At 47.5% G+C, this 12,006-nt stretch overlaps 1 protein-coding gene across 4 annotated transcripts in view; it reads left to right on the top strand.

Moving 5' to 3' along the window:
• NDC80 (NDC80 kinetochore complex component) overlaps window positions 1-12,006 on the top strand; it is a 108,258-nt gene that overhangs the window by 57,248 nt on the left and 39,004 nt on the right. For all 4 annotated transcript variants that reach the window (XM_068106351.2, XM_068106352.2, XM_068106353.2 and 1 more), the window contains one exon: window positions 7,301-7,445. In XM_068106351.2, the coding sequence (XP_067962452.1) occupies window positions 7,301-7,445 (145 nt within the window). The remainder of the gene's footprint in view (window positions 1-7,300; window positions 7,446-12,006) is intronic.

Here is a 12,006-nt window from a genome sequence, read left to right as displayed (position 1 = left end):
TATTCGTGATAGGGGTCCACTTTTCCCCCATTCACACCTTCGCACCATCCACTCCACTCCACAGTTTCCACCATACTCACTCCACACCATCCATTCCATACTCCATATATTCCAGACCATTTATTCCATACAACCATGCTCACCTGTATTTGCACACCTGTGCAATCACTCCTACACCTGGTGCTTCCTGCACCCTCCTTCCTCCCAGGACCATTTGGTCAACACAACACAAAATCACCATTACTCACTCATACACTGCTCCATACACCTGTTCACTTGCACACCTGGTGCCTCCTGCACCCTCCTTCCTCCCAGACTTCTTCAATCATTCAATACACTCACCCACAATTGTTCCTCATACACTTCCACGCTCAATACAACTGACAATCACCTTACTCTTTTCACAATACACTTCCAATTCTTAAACACACGGCATCATCTGATCTACCTGGTGCCCTGCTAAAACTCGCGCTTCCCCGTCGCCCCTTACATTAGTGCGCTCCCTCGTCATTATCATCCATTCTAACCTCTCTATGTCCCCGACTACCTGTCCAATGTTGCTACTTAAATCTACAGTTACCTATGGTCATCTCTAGGTCCCTATACATTATCCTAACCCTCCCTCGGCGAGCTTACACTGCCATACCCCATAGCTATTGCTCATGCGCCCCGTATGTGAGGGATGGCAGAGTTGCCATCCCATCACATCGGGTATCTCCCACTATCAATTTGGCTCATCCAATTCCAACCAATCAAAAATTTTCCAATCACAAATTCCCTATCCCTACCAAATGTCCTTTAACTTGAGCCTCGGTGCGTCTTTACCTTCGCAAAGCTCGGCTTCGCGAAGCCGAGCAATGCATGCGGGTGGTTCGTTGCCGGCGGTTGGGTCCGTCCGGCATTCGGTGCAGGGAAGGAGGTTTATTCGGGCCGAGATTCCACGCACCATCTCGGCACGGAGTCGTCCAATGGCCCGATCTAGCCCTGCCGGAACGCCTCAACCACAAGGGGTCGCCGTGCCGACCCTTCCGACCGGGCCGCCCGCTCCGCTTAGCGGAGCACGGACGCGACCGTTTAGAGCGAGGCCCGGCGTGGATCGCGTACGGCGGTTCCTTTGAAACCGCCGTGGTTACGATCCCCGCTGGTTCCCGCTGCACACAAAGCCCGGCACGAACCGAGGGCTCGCCTCGGTTAAAAGTCGATCTACCCGCTATCCCACTTAGCGTCGATGCTTCACTTGCATGTTCACACCCCGCGTTCCGTTCCTTGCTCACACATCCAGCTGTCTCCATACTCTCCGTCATTGCACCTTCTCGTACACACCCCCCAGGTACTCTCATAGACTTCGTCACACACCTGACCACCGCACACCTTAGCACACACTCGTCGTTCGCACACCTCACCAGCGGCCTCTCACGAACACCCGGGTCTACACCAACACCCAAGCCGACTGAATCTCCCCTCACACCATATACATTTCCGAGTATATCGCCACTCACCTCGGCACCTCGTCGACGCTCCTCCTCCGCCACCTGCAAACTCTTTATTTGGCCAGTAAGCACATCATCATGATTTGAGCACAGACCTTGCACCAATTCCATCACCTCCTCCTTTATCTCACTCTGAGTTTCCCTCCGTCTCTTCTTAATTTCACTCACCCCTTCTTCCACATTCTCTAATTTTTGCTTCACCTCTTTCATTTCCCGGTGCGCCCCCTCAATTTCATCCTCTAAGGTCACCTTGATCGTTTATATGTGCGTCCTCACCTCCCGTTCTTTCGTCTCCATTGCCTCCGTTACCTCGTCCAACCTCTTTTTCAACCCCTCATGTACCATTTGGCATTCCCTCTTCGTCGCTACGAGTTCTCTTTTTATTTCTTCCTGCGTCGCCTTTAACCCCCCGATTACCGCAGTGTTCTTCTCCACCTGCTCCACTAATTCCTTTTGTCCCACCGTCAGCTGCTCTACTCCCCTCGTTAGATCTTCTATGCCCCCCTGTAACCTAGCCGTACTATTTCTCACCTCTTTCTCCATACGCTCCTCACCTCGCTTTACCTCCTCGCGTACCCCCGCGACCTCCTCGCTCACACCTCGTCTGATCTCCTCTCCCATTTCTCCCATCTCTTTGGTAGATGCTGCCCTCATCTGTTCCAAATCATTCCTCTGAGCATCGAATTTGGTTTCCAACCCGATTTTCACCTCCTCTATCTGATCTCCTATCTGTTTAATTTCCCGGGTGGATTGCTCCCCTATTTCCCTCAATTTGCCTTCCATGGTGTTTTCTAACCCCCCTAACCCATTCTTCACCCCTTCCATCTGGTTCTCCTGGGCAGCCATTCTATTTTCCAACCCTGTTAACCCCTCCTTCATTTCCCAAATTTGATTACCCATGTCCTCTAGTTGGCCCCCCAATTTACCTTCGAGCCCCCCGATTTGGCTTCCCATATCATTTCTCAATTCCCCGATTTGGCTTCCCATATCATTTCTCAATTCCCCGATTTGGTTTTCTAATCCCCCAAATTTATTGTCTAAACCCTCAAATTTATTGTCTAAACGTTCACTGGTACCCCTTGCTTCGTCCCTCATTGCTCCCATTTGGCCTCCCATTGCTTCCATTTGGCCTCCCAGCCCCCTGTTCTCTTCCATGAAGGCCCGCATTTGCAGCATGAATAGGCCCCAGTCCATTGGCGGCGCTGCTACGATTACGGGCACGGCGACATTTGGTGCCGCTGCAACCACGTGCGCGAGGGCCCCATTTTGTGTACCTGATACCCCCGCAACTACATCTTCATTGCCCTACTCCTCCATTATTACTCCCACCTCCTCCCTGGGGTCCTGGGTTGATTCTAACCCCCCTTCTAACTCTACTCCCACCGGCACCCGATCGCCTTGACTATCCATGGCACGATTTTAAATTTAGATGTTTTAAATGAAATTTTGGGCCACTCGTAATTTGAGTGCGCTAAGCGCACTTCAGGTCCGAATCCCACTCCTGACACCAATTGTTACGGATCTCTACGTCGGCCTTTTTCCCCTTAAGAAGGGGGGATTAATCCCCTTGTGTATGACTGACCGACGTGAGTCCTGAAGTTGCCCAAGCTCCCTCCGGAGAGGCAGGTGAGCAACCCCATTCGCGACCGCGGACAAGATGTTAATTGCCGAGCGGATTAGCAGCCGCGGCACGAACCATTAGCAAGTAACTGACCCGATTCTCAAACGTTGGCCAAAATCGCGCCACATGTGTTCAATGTGGAAACCTCAAAGACGAACGGATGTGAAGAAGAAGAAGGCAAAAGTAGGAAGAACAAATATAATTTATTACTAACTATTATGTACAAGACCAAAAGAACCAAGGAGAAGGAAAGATACGAAAATAAAGACAGAAAGGATGGAAGGACCAGAAGACACAGTGCAATACTAACTTACCTATACAAACTTACTTATACCCCAGGACAAGACACACAAAACAGACGACAATCAGACTTACACGAATGGGGAATGAAGGCAGGAACGAATGGCTGGAAGGAGAGGAAGGTTCAGTTGGAGCAGGAGAATGGTCGGGCCGGGAGTGAGCAGCCGCCGCCCCTCCGCACTCGGGTCCCACACAGCCGGGATGCTCGCAGCAACACGTCGGAGCTTGTCGTGGCAAGGCTGGTTGGAACAGCGTCTCCTTTCCCAGAGCTGCTTCTGCTTCTGCTTCTGCTGAACCATATGGAGTATGGAGCGCCTCCATATGGAGCAGGAGAACATGCTGCTTCTGCTTTCTCAACAATGGATGGAGGTCCTCAACGCCAAACAGGAAATTAGAGCTGTCTCCCTTGACATTTCACGTGCCTTCGATACGGTCTGGCACCCTGCTCTGCTCACCAAACTCTCCTCCTTTGGTATCCATGGAAATCTCCACGCATGGCTGGCGGACTTCCTCTCTGGTCGTAGTCAACGTGTGGCCCTGAATGGGTTTCTCTCATCTCCTCTTCCTGTTCAGGCTGGAGTTCCCCAAGGTAGTGTTCTGGGCCCTGTGTTTTTTCTGGTCTTCATCAATGATCTCTCTTATACTTAAGAGACTCTCTCTTATACTCCATGGATGGTGGAAGGCCGGTGCGTTGGGCCCCGACGCGCCGGGGTCGGGTCTCTTTGGAGTCGGGTTGCTTGGGAATGCAGCCTAAAGCGGGTGGTAAACTCCATCCAAGGCTAAATACGTGCACGAGGCCGATAGCCGACAAGTACCGTGAGGGAAAGTTGAAAAGAACTCTGAAGAGAGAGTTCAAGAGTTCGTGTGTAAGGCCGGTGCCCCTGGTGTCTCCCAGTCCCTGGTGTTGGGCTAGCGGCTAGGGTGCCGGCTTAGGATCCTAGGATCCTGGGTTCGAATCCCGGTCAATCGCTGAATTAACGCCAGGGGGGTTGACTCAGCCTGTCATCCTTCCGAGGTCGGCAAATTGAGTACCAGTTCACTGGTAATTCCCTGCTTGTCGTTAAAGGCGGCAAAAAGGGTTGGCGTCAGGAAGGGCATCCGGCCGTAAAACATTGCTTCAAAAAGGGGACCGAAAAACAACAACAACCACAGTTCCCGAAAAAGGCCAACGCCCGCTTGCGGGGAAAAAATGGCCTCTAAAAGGTGGTTTTTTTTATCAATGATCTCTCTGACTCTCTTGAAAATCCTCTCTATCTCTTTGCTGACGACTCTACTCTCTGTCGCTCCATTCCTCATCCCTCAGATCGGCAGTCTGCAGCCTCCTCACTCTCTGCAGACCTGGACAAAATCACAGACTGGTCAAACAAGTGGAACATGTCTTTCAATCCTGACAAATCTCACGCTCTTACAATGTCTCTCCGAAAGGACCGACTGGACAACCCTCCCATCTACTTTCTCAACAATCCTCTCCAAGAAGTTCTGTCGCTCAAGCTTTTGGGTCTCACTATCTGCCATGATCTTTCTTGGGAAAACCACATTTCCAAGCTGGCCTCCAAAGCCAGTCGCCGACTGGGCATCCTCCGTCGTGCGAAGTCCTTCCTTGGCACACCTGAGCTCCTCACCACATACAAGGCTTTCATCCGCAGCTCAATGGAATACTGTTCCCCCCTCTGGGCTGGTGCTCCTGCCTCACACCTTGCTCGGCTTCACGCTGTTGAGGCCAAAGCTTTCAGAATCATTGGAATCTCCTGCGATGTAGTCAACACCGAGGGCCTTTCACTCACTCACCGCAGGCAGGTTGGTGGTCTTTCTGTCTTCTACCGACTCCTCTCCGGCCTTGCTCCCCCAGCTCTCTCTGTGCTCTGTCCCCCCAATATTCCTTCAGGTCGCACAAGATCTGCCTGCAACCCTCTTATGGTTAAACTGCCAAAGTATAGGCTCTCTGCTCACTTTCACTCTTTCATTCCCCTTTTCTCCCGCCTCTGGAACAAACTCCCCCACTCCCTTCAATCCCACTCCTCCCTCCAGGTCTTTAAAACAGCTGTTCACCACCATCTCTTATCTTCCCCCATCGAAAACCTTGATCTTTTCTACCCCCGGTAATTCACCCCAGAGTCCTTGCAGTGTTCATATGTTTTATTCCTCTCCCACCTCCCCCCAAGTCCTCCCGATGTCCCTGCTCTCAAATGTTGTGTTTGTGTCCTTCCCCCTCTTCCCCCTCTCTTTTGTGTCCTTCCCCCTCTCTCCCCATCTTGTCTGCCGCTCTCCTTGTTTTTTGTGTTTTGTGTGTCGGTTTGTCTTTTTGTGTGATTAATGTTAGCTCTTTCACGAGCCTCGATCTTGTATACATTAAAAAAAAATAAAAAAATAAAAAAAGCTCTCTATTCGGGCTCCTTCACTCTCTGGCTCCCTCGATGACTTCGTTCTTCACCTCTTTCACCAAGCAGTCCCTCACTGAACTCTTGCGCGCATCTCTCTCCCTCAATCATCTCTGGTGGGGGCGTCGCGTGACGGGTTATATAAGCCACACCCTCGAACCTTCGCGAACCTCCCCGGTCGTTCTGTCTCCGCCCTCTCAAGCCAAACCCCTCATCCTTGGTTGGTTGATCGGGGCTGGCTCACTCCTCCCTCCGATGACGAAGGCGGAGACACGCCTTTCTTCTCCGAACCGACCGCGTGTTCAATGGAGGGTAAATGCAGTTGGCAATTGCGGACAAATGGGGAATTGAAAGGGGATCTATCTTATTTGAATTCGGTGCAATGTAGAGTCAACTAATGGGAAACACAACCTTAAACTAATACACATAATAAAAAAATAACTATTTAGAAGGGTATATGATTTGCTACGTGCATGTATATGGACTAACTAAGAGGACGACCTTTGACCTTTACACACAAAACGGAGATATTTACAAGAATTCATTACACTTACAGAGGGTGATATTTACAACAATTACAAATCCGCAACAATATCGAACCTGTCATATATCACAATCTGCATGCTCCACCCTTACGTTTTTCATTCAGTGAGAAACACAAACAAACCGATTGTTAAAATGACCATCAAATATCGAAAGCATCGGCGTTACGTCTCTTCCAACAATATGGTACGTATAGGCCTTAGGTGTTATGACTCACCGTCCGCTTTGGACAAATTAAGCCCAAGTTTCTTAATACAGTGGTATCGTTTCAGTCGTATCGTTTTCGTAGTACTAATAATATTATAGTAAATATAACCATAACACTTTAATCCCAATGTCGTGAATGGAAAGTTTATGGATTGAAGCGGTGTAACCGCAGATGTAAGAAATTCACCTCGGTTTTATTTTAATAAAAAGTAATAATAACGTAACATTATTATAGTAAATCTAATCGTAACACTAATCCCTTTGTAGTGACTGCAACGTTAAAGTATATATATATATTAAAGTAGCGGAAGTTTTGTGTCCGACTGTAATGCTACGCTCGCTTCGAGTTCGGCAGGAAAGGTCAATTCCTCTTTGGGGTATATAGATTACAGTCGATCTATGGTCGGGTCTCAAGAACATTGGGTGTGTGTTCATTTACCAAGTTTCTTGTGGAGAGATCGCCAAGTGGTTAAAGCATTCGAGCAAGCACTCCATTCAAAACCCTTAAGGAATGGCTGGCTTGGTAAATGAGCACACCTCCAACCCTTGTGGGGTATATAGATCCTCCAAATTTCTTTGTTTAATGTTATAAACAGCATTAGCGACTGTTAAAAAAGCTAATCGTGTGCGTTTGTGGTTTATAATATTTTACAAGCCCGGCTACGCCGCTGTTAGACTTTTGGTCTTGTTTTCTGTCATTTCGGTTTGTTTGTTTTTTTCCACAGTTTATGCTGGTAATGTTTTACAATTTCTTTGTTCAGGAGAAGCTACAAGCACTACTCCAGCAAAAACAGCAATGTTTGCAGAACCAGGAAAAACTGCAAAAGTATAGTTGTGAGATGGAGAGCCATGAATCCAACTTGCATCAAAGCTTGGCTACTGGTGAATCGGACACCCTAAAAACACGTGAGTGCAGAACAAGAGTGGTGAATTGGGAGCATATTTTAGGGTAGGTGTGGATGAGAAAAGGGGTGAAGGTTGCAGGATCTCTGATCAGCGCAAGATTTACACCATATCCCCAAAGTGTAAATCTTGCACCGATCAACGCGGCTGATTCATGGTACGGAAAGTAAAAACGGTGAAGTCAAATTTGTTATTACCTTCGCAAAAGCGGAAGGTTATGTTTTGATCGCTGTGTATTTATTTGTATGTCTGTGTGTGTGTGTGTGTGTGTATGTTATTCGCATAACTCAAAAAGTATTCAACCGAATTGCATGAAATTTGGTGGGATGATTGGTTATTATACGGGACACATTTGATTAGATTTTGGGAGCAATCGGGTCAAAGGTCAGGGGGGTCACGACCTTGCAAAATGTGCGTTTTTTGTCATAACTCGGTCAATTCTTATCCGATTTGCATGAAATCAGCACCAAACTGTTCACTGTTCTGTTCCCTACACTCCCATGCCAAGTACAGAACAGTAGCTGCGGCGAAGGTATGCGCTCTACCGAGTGCCCGTTCTAGTTACTAGCTTGGATCGGCTCACCACACTAATCTCACCACACGTTTTAACTTGGGATCAGACCGTGCATGACGTCACAATATGTTAGATCAGACCATGCGTCACCATTCTAAACTCCCTATGATAAAATTTACTTCCATAACTGGGGGTGGGGGGGGGGGGGGGGGGGTTGGGAGAGAAGGGTGTGGCGATATCGTGAGGCTAGGCAAAGCATCTCAAAGGAAGACACCAAGAGTTTGGTGACGTCAATCGGTCACAGGCTTGAGGGATATGCAATATGTTTAAGGATACGTTATTGCATGCAAGGTGTATGCACCCAAATACCATCTGTTGTACCACTTTAATTTACTTTACATTAATCTGTTCCAATACTTATGCTTACATAAATGGGGTGGGGAGGGTGGGGAGGGGAGGGACTGAACATAAAAGTGCTATTGTTCTGCAATGATAAAATGTATATGCATAGAAATGCCATGAAATGAAAGTTGACCTTCTGTACTCTTTCCTCTTATTCATCTTTTGATCTCAAATCCAAATTTCTTTGAGTACACACTATATACCAATAATTACTAATTTGACTTCACTGTTCCAATACTTATGGAGGGCACTGTATTAGAGACGAGGTCTGTTCAGGATGCATTGTGTCAGGACATATTTAGGGATTTGAGCTTTGTGTGTGTTGTTATTTACTGACTACTTGTGTGTCCTGTATTTTACGGCGTAGCCCATTGGGCAGAGCCGTCGAGAACAGTGTTTGTCCGTATGTACGTATGTATATCCCCTCAAACGTATACCAATCGGAGCTGAGAATCTGGTCACATGACATGGTGATGTGATTACTTCTGATGTCTCCAAGCACCTCACGGTGTGTACCCCGGTTTAGAATAGGTACACCGTATCCCTGCGCATCGTAAGAGGCGACTAAGGGTTGGCGTCAGGAAGGACGTCTGGCCATAAAAACATTGCCTCAAACAGGGAACCATGATTGTCATAGGGCCCGCAAGGCTAACCCCCGCTCTAGCGGGGAAAATGGCCTTAAAACGATCATTCATTCATTTTCTCCAAGCACCGCCATTTTAATTTGAATGTTGTTCAGGTCGAACATATCGTCGAACCTGTCGTACGTAGTGTGTTCAAAAAGTATCCGACCTTTATTTTTCGTGCGTAAAAAAAGAAGAAGCTAGGGAGTCGTTGATTGGTGCACGTATGTAGGCGATCCTAATGCACACGCGTGAATTTTTTCCCACCTGCAGAAGCTGTCATTCGACGGCAGACCGCCGATGAGTGAGGACATGTAAGTGAGCGCCGTCGGATTTTCGTTTTTGACAAAATGACGGAAAAACTTGAACAACGCTACTGCATCAAATTTTGTGTTTTTTGGCCTCGGGGATGTTGGATGCTTCCATTGTGATGACTGCAACTTGGTTTCTGGGTCGTACCCATAAACCCAGGACTCATCGCCAGTGATCACTGCGTTGAGGAAGCTGGGATCGCTGTTCACAGTCTCCAGCATGTCCTGTGCGATCTCCAAACGGAGTTGCTTCTGCTCAATCATTAGCAGCTTTGGTACGAACTTCGCTGAGATTCTCCTGAAGCCCAAATCCTCCTTCATAATGGAATGAACGGTGTTGAATCTTGCGGATCGTTTCCACTTGGGAATCGCCAAGCTTTACACAACATTTGATGCAGTAGCGTTGTTCAAGTTTTTCCGTCATTTTGTCAAAAACGAAAATCCGACGGTGCTCACTTACATGTCCTCACTCATCGGCGGTCTGCCGTCGAATGACAACTTCTGCAGGTGGGAAAAAATTCACGCGTGTGCATTAGGATCGCCTACATACGTGCACCAATCAATGCCTCCCTAGCTTCTTTTTTTTTTACGCATGAAAAATAAAGGTCGGATACTTTTTGAACACAGTAGTATATCACAATCGCCATGCTCTACCCTTATGCTTTTCATTCAGTGAAAAACACAAACAAACCAATTGCTAAAATGACCATCAAATATCGAAAGCATCTACGTTATGTCTCTTCCAACAATACGGTACATATAGGCCTTAGGCGTTATGACTCACCGTCCGCTTGGGACAAATTAAACCCAGGTTTCTCAATACAGTGGTATCATTTCAGTAGTATCGTTTTCGTAGTAATAATAATATTATAGTCAATATAACCATTACACTTTAATCCCAATGTTGTGAATGCAAAGTTGATGGATTGAAGTGGTGTAAAAGCAGAAGGAATTCACCTCTTTTAAAAAAAAATAACATAATTTTCGTATTTATAACGTAACATTATTATAGTAAATCTAATCGTAACAATAATCCCTTATAAACCTTTAGCAATAACAATTGATGTCATAACGTAACAATAAACCTTTAGCCTTTAATGATGTCATATGTACAAATCTCAAAACCGTAGCACTGCCCCCCTCCTTCGCCAGGCTCTTCCCCGAGCCGAACCCACACAGGTGAGAACGACCAGTTTTGAGCAAGGTTCAGGACTAGTTTTTAAATTATGTGTGACACTTAGATGTGGTTTCCCTCTACATTTAATCTAACACCCTGTATGCGACAGTTTTACAACACTAGATATGTCCCACCTACTGCATTATGTACTAACTAACAGACTCACACCCACAGCTAACCGAATTGCGGAAAGAATTCTCAAACTACACATAAAGCCGGTGGGGAGCATGTTATTTACAAGACTAAGCTAATTATTTACATTTCTATAAATATAACCCAGGACCTGTTCTTTTGTGAAAAGAAATTTGGAGGGGAGAAACAACAATGCAATGTACCAATACACCAAAAAAATGCACAAAAATGCACAATCACCATTAATACACATGTCATATTTGCTGCTTGGCTGCGTCTTCTTGCTTCCTGCTTCATCTTCGGTGTGCCATAATAAAAACTTGAGGTCTTCTTTCCTGACACACCAAAGTATAAAATGCACAAACCGTGTCCGTTTTTATTTATCAGCAGGGCCAATCTTATGGTCCATTTGCGTGACATCGACGCCACTTAGAACCAGTGGTCCGCAGGTGCAAGGTAACGTTTGCAGCAAATGTCTGCTCAGCAAAGATGCCAGGCCACAGAACATGTGGTCCATAAGGTGTATTGGTGCAGCAAAAGGTAGCAACGTGCCGCAGCACAGTTCAGGGTTCCTGCACACTCCCCTCCAAAAATGGGTCCATGGGTGGGGAGGAAGACAAAGCAGAGTTAGCGGAGGAAAGGGCGCAAGGGTACACACAAACACAAGGCAATGCAACATGAGGGGCGCGGGAGAGCGAGCAGAGAAAGCTCGTCCCTAACCGTTTGTAACCCCCGCCCCCCCCCCATGTCAGCCTACACTACCCTTGCCCCTCCCTGTATTTACACTTTACAAATCCGTCTCTACGTCCTGTCTCCCATATCCCCCTCTACGCCAAATTCGTCTTCCAATCCCTCTCTGGAAGGAAGAGATGGATACCCACAATGTCACACTCACGTCATGATGCGTCTTTACCCTTCCAAATCGTTCGCAAAATCTGGTGTGGAGTTCTGTCTCCTTGGTGGGTGGATGTGGATGGTGCGAAGAGACTTCTTATCCTAACTATCCTCTAATAACATATACTCAGTTACACTACCCGGGGTCATGCCCTGCCACTTGGCATCTTTAAACTATGTGGTTCTAAAAACCAATTCCCATTGACCCACCCTGTGGTACCTTCCAACTTTGGGTCTCACTCCCCAATTTTTCACGACTGTGCCTTCGCACAATTTCGGGGCTGGGTCGTGTGGCTCCACTAGCAGGTCCAACTACCTGCGCACCTCCGCCACTGAAGTCGCCACCCGAGCTTACCTTGCTCCTTGCGACTACCCTAAATCGGGGAAGGCCCCTCCTGGCTCTCTCACCCCTCTGATGCCCTCTCTGGCATTGGGCTACCCGGGTCCTTTCCTAGTATCCTCAGGCGCTACTGAACACTACTCTGACTCTAACTGACTGGTTCCCAGAGCC

The sequence above is a fragment of the Myxine glutinosa genome, chromosome 2 (genome assembly GCF_964187855.1).
Source record: "Myxine glutinosa chromosome 2, kmMyxGlut1.1, whole genome shotgun sequence".
NCBI lineage: Eukaryota > Metazoa > Chordata > Myxini > Myxiniformes > Myxinidae > Myxine > Myxine glutinosa.
This window is presented reverse-complemented; position numbering and strand designations above follow the sequence as displayed.